General features: G+C 61.4%; 1 protein-coding gene across 1 annotated transcript; it reads left to right on the forward strand.

The window, feature by feature from the left end:
• The first annotated feature begins 1,905 nt into the window (after nt 1-1,905).
• On the forward strand, nt 1,906-16,431 carry FAM131C (family with sequence similarity 131 member C). Its single transcript, XM_054579625.1, has 7 exons — nt 1,906-2,157; nt 12,378-12,493; nt 13,574-13,609; nt 13,848-13,941; nt 14,449-14,631; nt 14,824-14,934; nt 15,549-16,431. Exons 1-7 carry the CDS (start codon nt 2,136-2,138, stop codon nt 15,824-15,826), a joined length of 840 nt encoding a protein of 279 aa, XP_054435600.1. The 5' UTR covers nt 1,906-2,135; the 3' UTR covers nt 15,827-16,431.
• Nucleotides 16,432-17,130: the final 699 nt, after the last annotated feature.

Raw genomic sequence — 17,130 nt, forward strand, 5'->3', positions numbered from 1 at the left:
TCACTCTGGGTGGGGCCGCTGCCCAGCCTCATCCCCCTGTCCCCATCTTAGGCTGAAGGGGGCACAGCGGGCCCCCCGCCATCCTCTCTGTCCTGTCCTCTCTGCCCCCAGAGCTGCCAGGCTGCCAGCTGGGAGCATCGGCAGCTGTGACCAAGTGTCGTGCGTCACAGTGAGTCAGAACCCTCTGTCCAAGCCAGGTCCAGTCACTCCACAACAGGAAGAAGAGAAAGGACACTCTACCTCCCTGGCCCCAGGCTACACAGGAAAGGACCCTGGAGCCTGGCCACGGGAAGACCCGTCTTACCTTCTGCTCACAAGGGCAAGCTCACGGTCGGCCCTGCAAGGCGCTAGGCACCCACGGTGGTCAGGACAGACTGTCCCTTCTGAGTTGTCCTCCCCCAGGGCAGACTTGGGGGGCAGAGCTGGCCTGATGGGAGCGCAGCGTGGGGGTCCCTGAGCGCCCAGCTGAACACAGCACTGCCGCCAGGACTGACATGTCTTGTTCACACGGGCACATCGTAGGCGCTTCATGCACATCCATGGAATAGCATTTCCCCGGACTTCGCACGGGTGGAGGAAAGCTGGGCCAGGCAACAATTCATCATCTGGTACCGTGTTCACTGTGCTGTTACTTATTTCTAGCCCTAAATACCTCGTATGTGCCAGTCCCTGGGCATATGTTATCCCCTCAATCCTGAGAGCACCCCACGAGGAGGGGTTTTAACCCCTAGTTAGCAGATGAAAACACAGAGCCCCAGGGAGGGGAAGCAACCTGCCACGGCCACACCACTGGGGAGGCCCGAGTCCACGTTCACACCAGGCTCCCCACCGGGACTTCACTCCAGAGAGGGCACCGGGCCTGGGGAAAGAGGATAAGGGCAGTACCCGTGTGCATCCGGCACCCACCCCCATTCTCGGCAGTCCCACGGGGTCAGACCCTGCCCTGCGGAGGCCTTTAGCTGCGACCCACGCCCGGGCCTCACTACTCCGCCATCCCTCCAGAACCTGCCGGCCTTCACCAGGTTTTTGAAGGGGACCGTGAACCTGGCTTCGTCGCCTGCCTGTGTCAAAGGGACACAGTGACGCCGGCCCTTCCTGGTGCGTAGGTTGGTGTAAGGATGCAGCGAGATAAAGTGTGTAAAGCGTGTGAAACACAGCGCTGCGGACGCTGAAGAGCTGTGCGCCAGCTGAGGTTTGCTGTAAGGAGCTGGGGGTGGGGAGGGGGTGCTGTGTAAATGTGAGAGCGTGTGGCTGTTGCACACACTGTGGGTGTGCACTAGTTTGTGTACGTGTGTGTACACGTGTGAGTAATGAGAGTGGACCACTGTCCGTCCTTAGACAGGACACCAGGGCTCAGCTAATCCCTGCGCCTGGGTTCACATGGTCCAGCCAAGGCTGGAGAGGCAGGTGCTGCCCCCTTCAGGCGGGGCGGGAGACGCGAGGAGGGGCGCCACCCTCTGTACCGCCGCCCTGGGCCAGCCTCCCCGAGTGAGGAGTGCCCCTCTCAGCTAGGGGATCTCAGGCAAGGCAGCCGCCTGACTTCCGTGAGTCTGTCTCTTCCCCTGCGAAGCGGGCGTATAATGGGACGGTTGTTACTGCTCTCGGCCAGGTGTCTGGTCGTCGTTGCTCAGTTAACGTTGTGCACTTTGTGTCCCAAATGCTAGAGGTCTCCCCGCCCCCACCGCCCCCTTCCCTGACCTTCAGCCCCTGCCACCGGGCGGTGCCAGGTGAGGGCCAGAAATACCACCGCCCCGCACGCCCCTCAACCCCCAACACCCGCCGCCCCGCCCCCAGCGCCGCTGCGACAACAGGTGCGCGAGGCGGTGGCGCGGGGGCTGGGAAGGGGCGGGCACCCTCGCTTGGCTCCGCGCTCCGGGTTCCGGGCGAGCGGTCCCGGCTCCCCTCCCCCGACACACACCAATCCGCGGTGCTGGCAGCAGCTGGCGCGGAAGGCGGCGGCGGCGGCGGCGGCGGGGACCGAGCTGAGAGGCGGCCGAGCAGAGAGGAACCCCTGCCCCTTCCCCTCCCGCCCTTCCCCTGCGCCCGGGCCACGCGCGAGCCCCAGGCTGCGGAGACATGATCGCCCGGCGGTCCGACGCACCCAAGGCGCAGCGCCCCGGCCCCGCGGCCCCGTGATGGGCTCCTGTGTGTCGCGAGGTGAGGAGGCCGCGGGCTGGTGGGGGTGGGGGCCCGGGTCCCCGCGCCGAGAACGCGCACACATCCCCTCGGGACGCTCCAAGAAAACTGGGAAGTGAGGGTGGGCAACCCGCCCTTCCTGACCAGCCGCATCCCCACCCCACCCCGGCGCGGGGGGGCGGGGTGAACCCTAGGAAATGCGGTGCCCCCGCCTCGCCCTCGACAGGGCTGGGAGGATGGGGTGCAGCGCCGAGAGAGAGGGCAGGGAGGTCACGGCAGCTCCAGCCCCGCTTGGAACCACACCCTGGCAGGTGGCCTGAAGCAGGGTCACTACCTTTCCAGCAGCCACGCACCCCCTGTTGTGTGTCTTGGAGGGAAAGGGGGCTCCTGATTTACCTGACTGTTCTGGAGGCACTTGGGGGTGGGGGGTGGGGGACCAGGAGAATATTCTCCCTCCCACACACCCCCAAGACACAGGCCTTACTAGCTGGACACGCCCCATGTCTGTCCCCTTATCCCATGCCCCTGAACCCCACTGGCAGCGAGGGTTTCGTGGAGGTGAACAGGTTATAAAGAAGGTTCCGGGTCCTCGGCCACCCTCATCCTAACTCCTCATCCCCACCCCCACCCTCGGTCAGGCAGTGGGAAGGGAGGAGACAGCTGGTGTTCCCAGTCACCCCGGGGCCCATCTGTCTGTGAGCTGTAAAAGCCAGCGAGAGCCTGTCTGCCACTGCCCCCTCCCTGTGTCCCCCAAGGGGGCACCCGGAGCCGCGGGGAGCTTCCCTGGAGGGTGGCAGGCTGGTCCTTAGAGCCCTCCCCGCCACCAGCTTTCCAACAGGCTGCTGAGCAACACTTTAGAAGAGGTCAGCTGAGCCACTCTCCCACCAGGGGTCTTGGCCCTGCAGTGCGTCGGGGCAGTGGCGGGGGGTGGCGCTGGGGGTGGAGGTGACTGGCCAAACCCGCCGATCCCAGCCACAGGGCCGTGGGGGGCTGCCACCCCACCCATCGCCCCCAGTAGCTTTTTCAGGTGCAGAGGGATAAATGGGCCTTGGGGAGGGGCTGGGCAAGCCCGGGAGGACAGGGGGCCTTGTCCTTGACCCAGGGGTTGTTGAGGAGGGGACAACAAGACCTCTCCCTCCATCCTGTGGCCTCTAAGGGGCTCTGCTCACTCGTCCCTGTGGGGCACTCAGGGGCATGGCTCAGGATGTCTCAGGAGGCTGTCAGGGCGGGACCATGGGTGGGGTCGGGCTGTGTGAGGTTCATTCACTTATTTATTAAGCTGATACTAACATGACACCTACCGTGCGCCAGGCACCGTGCCCACACTGGGTGTCCAGCGTCGATGAGCACAGCACCCGCGCCCGTGAGGCCTACGGCCTGGCTGGAGCGGGAAGGTAGTTGTAAGAATGAAGAGTGTTTAGGGCTCTTTAGCAGTGACAGGCTCTCAGGGTCTCTCCAGAAGCTCCCGCTCTGGGCTGTCCCTGGGTGTAGGGAGACTTGGGATCTGGTGCTTTTTGGTGACTGTCCCTTCCCCCATCACTTGGCCACCCCATGCAAGGGGCTGCGGGACTTGCCTGTGAGCTGCAGACCGGCTGAGAGCAGTTCAGAGGCTGGGAGGAAGGGACGCCTGCCAAGGTCACTCAAGGCAGCGTCAGGACCAGGGTCTAGGCCCTCCGACAAGGTGTGAGGACCACCAGCCACCGTCCCAGCAACTCTGGGTGGCTGAACCGCTGAGTGGAGGTCGCACACCCCTCTAATTGTCACTAACGCCCAGTGCTGACAATTTACCAAGTACTGGTTGGGACCTTTTTAGGCACAACAAACTATTTGGTGGCACGTACTATCACGGTCCCCAAACTGAGCAGAAAGGAGTTGAGTGACTTGCTCGGGGGCTGCCTATGAGAAATAGCAGAGGCAGAGACAGAGGCAGGATTTGAACCCAGAGCCTGGCCCTTTGCCTCTGCACCCCACCGCCAGCCCTCAGTCTCGGTGCCGGCACCTGCCCTGCTCCTCTCCAGCTGCCGGCTTCCTTGGCTTCCGAGCCCGGAGAACCTGGTCTCCACACCTGCACCCACTGCCAAGAACTGCCCCCTTATTCCAAGTGCTCTCCTGTGCCAGGTGTGCAGCCTGCACCCAGGCGGGGGCGGGAGCCTGGTGCTGGGACCGCCCCAGCCAAACCCTAACCCCAGGTGTAGACAACACACGGGACAGCCCCCTCCTCCGCCCCAGGCAGCAGGCAGCTTCTCTGAGCCAGGCCTGAGAGGCCAGGAGCGGGGCCGTCCAGCCTGGGTTCACATCCCTGCTCCACCAGCACTAGCCCTGCGACCTCAGCCACTTACTTACCCTTTTGTGTGTGCCTCAGTGTTCTCATCTCCAAAATGGGAATAATACCAGCACGGATGTCCTAGGGTTGCTGGGAGGGGATGAAAAAGCTAAATTCATGGCAAGCACTCAGACCAGTACTTGGCATGTAGTAAGTAAGCACTCGTGGTAGGTGTTCCTTTCACTTTTATTATCCCCCTTCTGTGCAGACAGCTGATCAAGATCCTCTTGGCTGGGAAAGGGGGAGCTACACAGGCTTCAAGCCCCAACCTTTTCATGGGAAAAGTAGCGGGTGGCAGGCACTAGAGGCGCTGAGGATGTGGGGCGAGTGGTGGGGACCAGATTAAGGCAACAAATGCCGCCTCCGGGAGCCATTTTGCGTTCCCTGTTTATTTTTAACGATTGTTTGTGGCGCGTTTATCTGGAGCCAGGCTGAGCCTTCGGCCTCCTGACCTAGTTAGTCCTCCTGCCACCCTGGGAGGAGGGTCGTGGGCTCCGAGACGGGTGAGTTTTACTGGAGGTCATACAGCCAGGCCATGGAGAGGCCCCACAGCCTGAGCCCAGAACCCCGGCCCGTTGCCTCCTCACATCCCCTGCGTGGAGGGAGGCGCCGAGCGCATGGCTCGTGTTTGGTTTGAGCTTTGCTGCCACCACTGGTGACAATCCACAGGGAGCAGAGGGGAGTTAATAGCTGCCCCCCATTCTGTCCAGCTTCAGGGTCCCAAGCGCCCCCCCCCCCATGCCCCTGCACCAGAACCTCTCTGCCTGCCCCAGGCTTTCCTCCAGGCAGCCACCAGCCGCCAGCCTCCGGGCCCCACCCTGGGGGGCTCAGCGCACTGGCCGCTGGGAGCAGAGTGAGAGCAGAGGGCAGAAATTGGAGCTCGAGGACTTTCTTCTGGAAGGTCAGACACCTGACTGTGTCTGGGAGAAGGCTCAGCCCTAAGGGGGCTGACCACAGCCACCCGTAGTCCCCAGGGCCTGCTGACCATGATCCCCCACTTCCAGCCGCCATATGCGGGCTCCCGGGAGCCCTGGCAGAGCCCGGGAGCAGAGTCTTGCACCGAGCACTGTGGGGAGACTGAGGAAGCAGTAGGTGGGGCCTTGCCCTTTCAGAGCTCACAGCTGTAGCAGGGAGACACAACCTTGGCCTTGGAATAGTCTAACGGGGGATGCAGGACACACACACACACACACACACACACACACACACACACACACGGGAAAATGACCAGAGGACCGGGAAAATGGCCAGAGGACCTCTTAGGAGTTCAGCGCTGTTAGTGGTTGGAGCGCAAGCTTTGGAGTTTCAGACCAGCCCAGGTGTGAACCCCGTCTCTGCCACTTCCTACCTGCTGACCTTGTAGAAGTGATTTAACCTCTCTGAAAAAAAGAGCCTAATAGTGCAAACTTTGTGACGGCTTAAACAAGATCTTGTGGATGAAACGGACTAGGACAGCACCTGACACTCAATAGGTGTTTAATAAACAGGCAGCAAATCACTGCAGACCAGACTTTGCCCGTGGGGGCTGCTGGTACAGGAGCATCTTAATACAGCTGAGGCCAATCTAGGCAGGGTGCCTGAAGGTGGTGAGGCTAGAGCGGGGTCTTCAAAGAAGTTGGGCCACAGCGTGGCAGAGGAAGTAGGAAGGAACCGGGATGTCTAGAAGTTCTGGAGAGGAGCCCGCTATCTCTCTCTGTCCTTGGCTGGGCACAGAAAGGGACCGCCTTGGGCATCTCTGAGCTGCCCAGCTCACTGACAAAGCTACCACTTGGCCCTGGTGATTTGTAAATGACCGTCCTGGGGGGCACTCTGTCTACTTGAGCCTGCGCAGCAATGGCCAAGGGCACACCCAGTGTGGCCTCCCTCTGCAGCCCTCAAGGCAAGCTTCGGCCCTGGGGACAGGACCAGGGCAGTGGTGACCGAGCTCTGTTCCTTGGTCCACAGGGAGGGTCTGAGGTTTGGGAGGGGAGAGGGACAGAGCAGCTGCCATTTATAGAGTGCGCCCCCTGGCTGGGGCTTGCTCCTCAGGGCGGCCCTTTCCCGAGGAGTGCAATGGTCCCAGGTTGTCGCAGATGAGACACCCTGAGGCTCACAGGAGCTGTGTCACAAGTCCCAGAGCTGGCAGCGAAGAGCTGGGATCTACACCCAGGGCAGGGACCATGAGAGAAATGCTTTGCCCACTATGTCCTCTTCAGAGCCAAGGCCAGGCTCTGGCCTGGCATGTGACAGCCATGCAGCACATAGCACACGGGTCCTGAGAAGCCTATTTCTTTATTTTTAAGAGAGGGGAGGGACGGAGAAAGAGAGGGCGAGAAACGTCGATGCTCAAGATCCCATCTAGGGATCTGGAGCCGCATGTGCCCTGAATGGGAATCAAACCAGCGACCTTTCGGTTCGCAGGGTGGCACTCAGTCCACTGAGCCGCACCAGCCAGGGCATCACTGCGTGGTTTCAGGAGGAGGTTTACCCTCCCTGGGCTGCTGGGGAGGAGCATGGGCCCCCCGGCCTCCCTCTGGGAGAAGGTGGCAGCAGCGATAATTAACGGGCTGGGGCATGGGGTGCCAAGGAACAGGTAAAGGGGCTACATGACTCGGAAGCAGGTGTGCAGAGTCTGAGCAGTTGTGCTGCAGACTCACCAAAGAAACAAGCTGAGAAAACCAGTGTGGCAGCTTTGCAGCAGGAGGGGATTAGGGTAGATATCAGGAGGAACCATCTGGGCAGCTGGACTCTAAAGCGGAGAAGCTGGCGTGCGGGGGGGCAGGCATCATCCTAAGCAAGCAGAGGAGAGGCTTGTCTTCTGAAGGAGACATCTGCATGACACCCTTCTCCTTGAAGGATCAAAATGGGCCCCTCCAGGTTGCCATGGCAACCGGAGGCCTGTCACTTCTGTGACCAGGGGAGGTGGGGGAGGAAGCAGGCCTGAGAAGGGGCCTCCGACCTTGAGGTCAGGGGCACAGGGTGTGGAGCGAGAGGTGCCCACAGGAGCTGTGGCTAGGGGCTCCTTGTCCCCCAGCCCCCACCCCACATGACATGCTGTGTTTTTCCAGTTGCCGGTGGTGACGTGGCCGCAGTCCCAGCTGGGCGAAGAGCAGCCTGTGATTTCACCCTGGGCTGGTTCATTACCTGACGTCTCCATGGCAACCAGCCCATGACCTCACGGGGCCAAAGTCCTCAGGGGGAGAGGGCGGCTTTGGCAGAGGCCCCTGCCCCGTGCTGAGGAGGGGGCAGGAAGGCTAGGGCGGGGCTGGGAGCCAGGAGCCCACCGAGCCCACCACCGCCTCCTTGACGAATGACCTTGTTCGAGTCACATCTCCTCCAGGCCTTTGTGGTCACCTCCCAGCTCCTGTCTGCGCGTCTCCCCTCCTTCCCCAGGCCTGTGGTTGCAGAGTTTTAAAACAGCTTCAGACGATGGCCAGGGGTCCTAGAAATGTTCCGGTGCCTCTCAAAGTTCCCAGGTGCAGCCTGTAGCCTGCGCCACCTTGAACTGCACCTTGGCAGCCCCAGCTGGTGCTCCTGGACCCTTAAGAGTGGTGGCTTTCTAAGTTTTTTGACCGGAACCCATAGGAATAAATATATTTTGCCTCATGACCCCATACGCAAGCGCAGGAAGTCGTTCCGGTCTCGGGCCCTGCCCCAGCCCGAGCCCCGCGGCAGCCACCCCTCCTGCTCCGGTGCAGCCGTCCAGCTGGGGGTGGGTGAGATGCTGGCCTTTCCTTTGCAGGACCCCAGAGTTCTGCAAGGCTGGGGGCCTCTCACTTCCTTAGGTGGCCAGAGTCAGAAGGGTGGCTGAGGCGGGGGTAGCAGCGCCGGCTCCGCCCCCGGACCAGGGCCTCTGTGCCCCCGACCCTGACCCCAACGATGGCTTTCTTCAAAACGTGGGCCTTCGTGCCTCTTTGTTATCACTTTGAGATCCTAGTAGACAGTTCCCGAAGAACAAGCACAGCCCCCTCCACTGTCTGTTTTACAGGTGCGGAAAACGCAGGCTCCGCGAGGCAACGTCACTTGCTCCAGGTCCCACGGGTAGTGAAGGGCAGAGCTGGGATCTGAACTGGAAGCAGTGGCACCAGAGCCTGACCCATCTCTCTCTGGAGCAGGCCCTGAAACGAGGACCTGGGTACAACTGACATAGGAAGGAAGGGAGACAGCAGGACAGAGGACCCAGAGCTAGGAAAGGGTGTCTGTCGTCTTGCAGGGGGCGACCTCAGGCTGAGCCCACAGGGGCCTCTGGAATGAAAGTTAAGCTCAGAGCGTTCTGACCCCAAATAAAGGGGCCAGGGTCCTGCACCTCCAGTCATTGGCTAAGGGCCACTCGCGCTAAGGGTGGGGCCAGCACAAACTCTCAGGTAGTTTCAGCTCCAGGTGCCTGAGGGCAGCCCACCTGGAAAGAGCCACAGGTGCTGCCCATTAGAAGCAAAGCACAAGGCGAGGGGGCTGTGGGTGCACAAAACCAGGAAAGAGATCCAAAGGGATGAGGGGGGTTGGGTGGAGCCCCCACACTGTCCTGTCGGCCCACTTCTTCCCCTCCCTGTTAACACCCCCACAAGCCTCAGAGTCTCCGGGTCAGCCCCACGCCTCCTGCCTCCAGCCCTCAGACCCACGCTGGCCGCAGCTCCCTCCAGGGAGCCCTGTCCACTTCGGTGCCGTCCGAGTGTTGGGAGCCAGCGCCTGGGACAGGTCAGGCAGGAAGCTGGGACGAGTGTCCCACAGGGGGCTCCCCTCCCTGCCTTGGCCCCTCGAGACTCGGCGGCTTTGTGCAAGCTGTGCCTGGAGCACCTTCCTCCCAGAGTACCTTTCTGCCAGCACCCGCTCCTGGCCAGCTCTCCATCCGCTCCCCTGGGCCGCCCCAAGCCCACCAGACTCACGGAACCTCTTCTGTGCTTTGGAAGAGAGTGAGTCTCGGGGTCAGACCGCCAGGGCTCAGGTCCTGATTGCCAGGTACTGCCTGTGTGCTGTGTGCTGTGGTCAGGAATGAATGGATGGCTGCACAGGCCAATGAATGAAGGAGGGACGATCCCGCCAGGGGTTCACATATCTGGGCTCTCAGGCCTCAGCTCTGAGGAGCCCTCTCCAGCTCCCCCTACCGCCGGCCACAGGGTTCCTCTTCTCTCTCCACGGTTATTATCGCCATCTTGTTGGTCTTATGCATTTGTGAGATTTGGGTTCATAGTCTGTCCCCCCCACACTCGAATGTGAGCTCCATGGGGGCAGAATCCATCTCTGTCTTGCTTGCCCCGGTGCCCCCCGCCCACACTGTGCCCTGAACAGTGTCCGGCGCATGGCAGGCGCCCAGCGAATGCTCTTGAATGGCTCCGAGAGTAAATGGATGCATTAATCAAATGGATAAGGGTGTTCCCAGTTACCCCGGGGGGCAGAGGCGTCCTCGGCGCAGCTGGAGAACTCGGTCCAGCAGTCCCAGTTGTTCGGTCTGGTCTGTTCCTTCTCCTGGCAGCCGGGGGGAACCTGCTGTGTGGAAGGCCCTGAGGATACGTTGACGACAGGGCTGATCCCTGCGACTCGCACATAAACGCTTTTACCAGGCAGCCTGTGCTACATGTGGTAATGAAGGCAGACAACTCTTCACAGATGTCCAAAAAGCACCTGCTAGTGCCGGGCAGGGTTCTAGGCTCCAGGGACGGAGCAGTGAGCAGGGCTGGCTGGTGTCTGCTCTCCTGTGCTCCCATTCACGGTGGGGAGAGCAACTGGACACGCAAATAAGCAAAACAATACCAGACAGTGACGACTGTGACAGGGAGTGACTGGTGGCCGGCGTGGGCTCGGGGAGGGCCACATCGAATCGGGTGGTCAGGGAAGGCCTCTCTGAGGAGGTGAGTTGGGGCTCAAATGACGAGGTTCAGGAAGATCTGGGGAAAGAGTGATCCAGGCAGAGGGGACAGCAAGGACAAAGAGCACGCTTGGCCACCAGAGGAGCAGCAAGGAGGCCAGAGTGGCTGGAACGTACGGCCCCTGTGCTGCTGGGTGGAGAGGGGGCTGCGGGGGCCGGGAGAGGGGGTTCAAGAAGCCCGCTCCTCCTGGTGAGAGGGCGGCGGCTCCCGTAAGAGGAGCCGCGGTGGGTGTAGATGGGGACAAATGTCCATGAGGCTGAAGAGCCAGAGGGCTGGCCGGTGGATTAGATGGGTGTTTGGGGTTGGGATGGGGGCAGGCAGGGCTCCATGGCACCCCCTGGAGTTTTAGTTGGTACAGCTGGGTGGACGGTTGCCTCATTTTCTAAAACGGTGGAAGTAGAGGAAAACGGACCCGGTTTGCAACTTCCATTTTGCCGAGGTTTGCTTGGGCCCCCAAGTAGGGAGCTGGAAGTTCAGTTGTCGGGGCTGGAAGTGTCCATGTGGGCCCGGCTGCCCGCCATGGCCGGCCTGGGAGACAGACAAGGTGAGCCTGGCCCAGGATGGAGCCACGGGGCAGGCGCCAGGGCTGAGCGGGGAGGGAGGATGAGAGGAGCAGCCAGCAAGGTGGAGGGGGCCGAGAGCGGGGTCCGGGGTGGGGGTGGCTCGAGCGGGAGGGATGGGCTGTGTCCACAGCCCCCCAGACAGGCCCCCAGACAGGCCGGTGAGGGCGAGGCCACGGGGAGGCCCTGGCAGCTTGCAAAGGGCTGCCTTGTGAAAGGTGGCTTGGAACGGTGGAGGGGGAAATGGGAGACGAGGAAATAGGGGTCAGACACAGCTCTTTCTAAGAGGGATGGACAAGGCACTGGAGGGACGCGGGAGCGGAAGAAAGTTTTTATTTTTATTCTTTTAATATTTATTTATTTTTTGAGAGGGGGGAAGGGAGAGAGAGGGAGAGAACCATCGATGTGTGAGAGATACTTCGATTGATTGCCTTGTGCACTCCCCCCCACTGGGGGCCTGGCCCACAACCCCGGCCTGTGCCCTAACTGGGAATCGAACCGGTGACCCTTTGCTTCACAGTCCAGCACTCAATCCACTGAGCCACACCAGCCAGGGCAGAAGAAGGTTTTTAAAGGATGGAAGGGGCTTGGGCTGCTAAGGTGCAGGGGCGGGTAGCGGGGAAGGGGAGCCGACCCAGCAGTGAGGGGACTCCTGAGGCAGGGGAGAGGAGCATGAATGTCAGAGAGTCCTGGAGCGGAAGAGGTGTCACAGCAGGAGCCACGCTGACAGGCGGTCTGGGGAGGGGAGAACACAGACGGCAGAGGAGAGAGAACAGAGCCCCTGGGGGGAGGGCAGGGACAGGTCTTCATTTGTCACAGGAGGGAAAGCAGATGGTGTCGGCAAAAATGCAGGCAGGGTTTTGAGGTGAAAAGATTGGGGCGATACCTTTCGAGGGCTTCTGGATCCCAGCCAGGAATGGGGAGAAGCCGGCAGCAGGGGGCGGGGAGGCGGGGCGCCGGTGTCGGAGGTCTGGGAAGGAAAGACGGGGAAGGTGGTCAGCGTGGCTGGCAGGAAGCAGACTTAGCAGGAAGGTGGGGGGTGGGGGAAGGCCCTGGGCAGCGCCCTGTAAGCCGCTAGAGCAGCCCAGGGCAGGCGGAGGGGCGGGGCAGAGGGCTAAGAGGGGAAGGGCACCTTTAAAGGAGAGCTCATAGGCTATGCCAGGGAGTCCTAGCGGGGCCAGGAGAGACACGAGGACGCGAGGAGCTAGTGGAGAGTAGGGTATGGGGGTTAGAGGTCTCGTGGGGTCAAAAGAATGCCGGAGTGCGGGCGCCAGAATTCGTGAAAGTGCAGCAACAAGCGGGAAGGCAAGTCGTTCCTATTGAGAGGACCAGGCTGGGCTCCTGACCTGCTACGGCTTTGAGTCGTTTTCTACAAAATGACAGCAGCCAGGAACAAAGCACTGCCCCTCTCTCTCTACACTGCCCTTCTCTCTGCGTGGATGAGGTTCTCGAGCTTCACGAGCAGGAGAGCGCTGTGCTCTTCTGAGTGCCTCCTGCCTGTCTCGTTGTTTCCAGATCTGTTCACAAGTGTCCATAAGGATTGCCCCATGCCCCAGGGCACAGAGCCCCTGAGCCCAGACCTGCCCTCCAGCCTCCCACCCACCGTTGTTCCAGACTATGTCTCCGGCAAGGTAAAGTCATCCTGCTTCGTCCCCACCTTCATCCTGCCTGCACCTCGGTTCGTGGGCTTCCCCACAGCCCCCCACCGGGAGCCTCCTCCCTCCCTGCCAGACCTGGCTGCTTCATGTGTGATCGGGGCCCTAAGGTTTGGTATTCCGCGGAGGAAGGCCTGACTCAGGCGGGCTTTCAGGGACTGGACCAGGCTTGTTAGAAAAGAGAGCCGCACCCTGCAGGGCTTCCCGCCCCAATTAACTCAGCCTTGCAAAGAACACATTGTGTTACCAGCCCACGACACCTCGGCAGCCTGCACAGCCTGCTGGAGAGTAGAAGGAATAGGATTCTTAGACCTAGCTCGGGACCTCAAATCCTGGTGTGTAATTTCCGCCCTTGCTCTAGAGCAGGGGTGTCCAACCTTTAGGCGTCTCTGGGCCACACCTGAAGAAGAAGAGTTGTCTTGGGTCACACATTAAATACATTGCAGCACGTAATCACAAAAAAAGAAATCTCATAATGTTTTAAGTAAATTTACGATTTGTGTTGGGCCACATTCACAGCCATCCTGGGCCGCATGTTAGACACCCGTGGCCTAGAGGTGGTGACTTGAACCTACCAATGGATATAATTACCATTCTATTTTATTTTATTTTATTTTATTTTTATTTTAATCTTGAGCACATACCACATGCTAAGCATTGCGCTGGGCACTTTGGCCACATTATCTCATTTATGCTTCACCGCAGCTAAGAGGTAAATGGCACCATCCCATTTTACAGAGGAAGAAACTGATGTTCTGAGATGTTATGTCACTAGTCCAAGGACACCCAACAGAAGTGGCAAAGTCAAAGCTCAGACCCAGGGCCAGTCTACCCCCTGCAGCCCCGGCCTCTCCTGGCAGAGTCACCATTGGCCTCCCATCGTGCGTGCGCACACGCCCTCCGCTGCATGCCAGGGGACAGCAGGGCACGACCCATGAGTAGGCAGACCCCAACCCCAGGGAGCACCAGGTGACCCACACCTCCACCCAGGTCCCTCGGGCTCCCAGCGTCCGCTGACAACGTGCCAGCTCTGCTGATCTCTTTCTCCTTTTACAGGACAAACAGATGGATTTCTGTTGGGATCCTTGGCAGGTCAGTGGGCCTGCCCATCCCCCGGTCTAGCCATTGCCCCTCTTTCCCGGGCCCAGCGTGGGCACATAGTCCTGCCAGCCGTGGGTGCAGGGGGGGCGGTCCTGGGGAGTTGAATCAGTTGCGCTGGCCCCGCCCACTGCCCAGCGGCCCTGGGGCGGGTGGCTAATGGGGATGGTGTGGTGGGGGGGCCTTCCTCAGGCACGTCTGCCCCACCTGCTCACCCCACCCCCTCCTGCAGAGGTGCTTCCAGACCACCAACGGCTACCTATCTGGCTCCAGGTCCTGCTCCAGCAACTACAATGTGGCAGCCCTGGCCACCTCGTCCCTTGTGGGTAGGTGTCAGCTGCTCTCTCCTGCCCCTGGAATTTGCACGGCTCACCCCGGAGGGCAGCTGTGCGTGGTCCGTGGAGGTGGGGCAAAGCTGAATCGCAGCTGGAAGGATGGTGGCCCCACAGGCTCCAAGAGCTGGGTTCTGCAGGGAGCACCCCCCCCCCGAGTTAGATTGATGGGTCCCCATCCCCCTGGTGTGGTCTCCCCACCTCTCTGCAGTGGGTGAAGTCTGCCTGAGATGGGTCCACAGAGGGACTTTCTCAAGAGCTGCCTGCAGGACTGAGGGCGGCTGGGCAGGGCAGGGGAGGAGCTGGACAGTATCTCGGGGGCAGGAGGCATCTTCCTGAGCCTGAGGCGTCTTCCTGAGCCCAAGCAACAGGTGCTCAGGAGCACAGGCTGCCCCCCAGAGTTTATGGTGCTTGGGCGAGTCGGGCAACATGTATTATTCCACCAGCTGCTGGCTGCCCCTTGTGTCAGGACAGTCACTCGACTGCTCTCCATGTCCCCAGGGGTGGTACAGAGCATCAAGGACCACATCACGAAGCCCACGGCCATGGCGCGTGGCCGCGTGGCCCACCTCATCGAGTGGAAGGGCTGGAGCGCGCAGCGGTCGGGCTGGGCACCATCCCCAGCCGAGCAGGAGCACTACTGCTGCCTCCCGGACGAGCTGCGGGAGGCCCGCTTCGCCGCAGGTCCGTGGGGGGCCGGGGGCCTGGGCACAGGCGCTAGCCAGAACGCTGGTCCTTAGGGGACACAGCATCACCCCGGGGGCGTTGTCGGGGTGGGAAAAACAATGGCACAGGGGGGCCTGGATGCCAGGCCATCTGCAGCACCCCCACCCTCTGCCCTGCCCTCTCTGAGCTGGGTCCCACTGTCCCCCACAGGGGTCGCTGAGCAGTTTGCCATCACGGAGGCCACACTGAGCGCCTGGTCCTCGCTGGACAACGAGGAGCTGCGCCCTGAGAATGACCCCCAGGACGCCGTCCAGCTGCAGGGTAACCCCCAGGCGGGAGCCAGGGCGGGTGGGTGGCGCAGAGCTGGCGCTGGATGCCACCCTGTCACCAAACGCACTGGGAACTCAGACAAGCCCCTCCTTCCCACAGCCTCAGTTTCTTCATCTGAAACCTGGGGCTGGTGATCCTGCTCAGGGAGCGTGCCGTGAGCATGGAGGAGATTATAGCAATGATAACAATAGATAATATGGGTTAAGGGCTCGGTGTGCCGGAGCCCAGGGCCACTGCTGAGGGCGTCAGTGAGCCTGGGTCCCGGGGGAAGCCTGCGTACCTGTTATCTCATTCAATCCCCCCTCACGGTGCGGGGAGGGGAGGCTCGGGAAGAACACTGATTGTCCCGATTCTCAGGGCGCCAGATTCAGTACAGAGCCTGCTCTTAACCACTCCACACACTCCCATCACTATTCCTATGACACCTAGGAAGAAACTGGGGCTCAGAGAGGTTCAGTGACTTGCCTAAGGTCACCCAGCCTGGCAGCGGCAAAGCAGAATTTGGAGGCTGGCCTTCTGCCTCTGGCCCACACTCACGCATCAGGAGAGGGCGGGGAGCGGCCCCCGACTCCATCTCTTACCCCCACCTCCCTCTGGTTTTCCAGACCTGGACAGCATCTACCTTCAGGACAGTCTTCTGAGCGGCCCCTCGCAGGATGACAGTCTTCTGGCCTTCTCCCCCTGTCTCTCCCCTGACGGCTGGCCATCCCCCGAGGAACCCCCCATCACGGTGGCTGCCCCCCGGCCCCCTAGCCCCGAACAGCAGCACCGGCGGCGCCTGCCCGGGGGCCTGGGGCCCGAGGGCGGGGCCGGCCTGCAGGGCTCCCCGCCCTCAGTGGACAGTGGCTCCCTCTCGGAGGAGGACGAGGTGTTCTATAACTGAGGCCTGCTCACCCCGGGACCTCGCCTGGTGGGCAGCTTGGGCCTAGCAGGACGTCGTCGGGTCAGGCTGGGCCTCTCTTCACCCCTCCGGGCAGGCACGGACAGGGAGGCAGGGACGGGAGGCCAGCATTCCTCGTGGACCGCTCTGTGCCTCGGACCTGCCCCCAGCAGGGGGAGACATAATCCCCCTTCTCCCTCCTTGGCTCATGCGGGCACCTTCCCCCGCGGGGTCTCTGCCATGGGCGAGCTCAAGGACTCGGCAGACACTAGGGCAGGCCACCCAGCGGAGCCAACAGCCAGGCCCCCGGGCAGACAACTTGGAAAGGGCCTGGGAGACCCACTTGGAGCGGGGCCTGGGGACCCTGCCTTGATCCCAGAGCTCAGTCCCTCCCCTCCCTCTGTTGCTTCTGGCCCCCCTCCCATCAGAGGGCGGGTAGCCTCTTCCGGTAGCTAAGCATCTGCTCCTAGGCTGTCACCACAAGGACACCTGTCCCATGGACTGTCCGTCTGTCCCTCACTCTCTGAACCCGGGTGCCGCTGCTCCCCCACTTGCACCCTCCGTCCATCTCCCTGAAAGTTCTCTGAAGACATTAAAGTGGTGGATTCACCCTGGATGTGAACTTGGCCTGGTCTCTGCTGGGGGTGCCGTGTCCTCGGGGCTCCTGGGCCAAGAGGGACTCAGGGGAGGGCCCCTCCCCCCAACACACATATAGCGGGTCTGCGTGCTGTCACCCAGCTGGGAGAGTGTGCGCAGAAGGTGGCTGAGGTTCTGCGGCGCCCCCACCCCGCCTGGAGCCACATGTGGGGACCCTGCCTTATCAGCCCTGGCTTAACCAGGGCAGAGGCTGGGGCTAGGCTGACAGTAACGGGGCCACTGGGTCCTGCTCATTCATAAGATGAGTATCATAAGACCTGGTGGGGACTCAAAGTCCCCCCTATCTCCCTGCCAGGGCGGGGGGCATGAGAGAGGGCGGGAGACCGGGAACCCAGGTGAGCTGTGCCCACGTGACCCAGGAGCTTGCTCAGAGCCAGCACAGGTGAGCAGCTGACGTGCCACATCAGCGCCCTTGGAGCTGAGACGAGAGACAAACTGCGGCCCTGGGGAGCGGCTTTATTTTTCTCAGGAGCCTGTGGTCAGGGGCCAATCTTCAGGGGGATGTGTGCCTGCCCTTGGTGACAGCGGACACCAATCTCTCCACTTGTGAATTTGATCATCATGCGTGAAGCACCCACTGTGCACTGGTCTTCTGCTGTCTCACGTTCTGAGCTCTGTCTACGGTGGGATTTGTCCTTCAAGGCCTGTGA

Source organism: Pteronotus mesoamericanus, unplaced genomic scaffold (assembly GCF_021234165.1).
Source record: "Pteronotus mesoamericanus isolate MK-2021 breed Mesoamerican mustached bat unplaced genomic scaffold, CSHL_Meso_final contig_557, whole genome shotgun sequence".
Classification (NCBI taxonomy): Eukaryota; Metazoa; Chordata; class Mammalia; order Chiroptera; family Mormoopidae; genus Pteronotus; species Pteronotus mesoamericanus.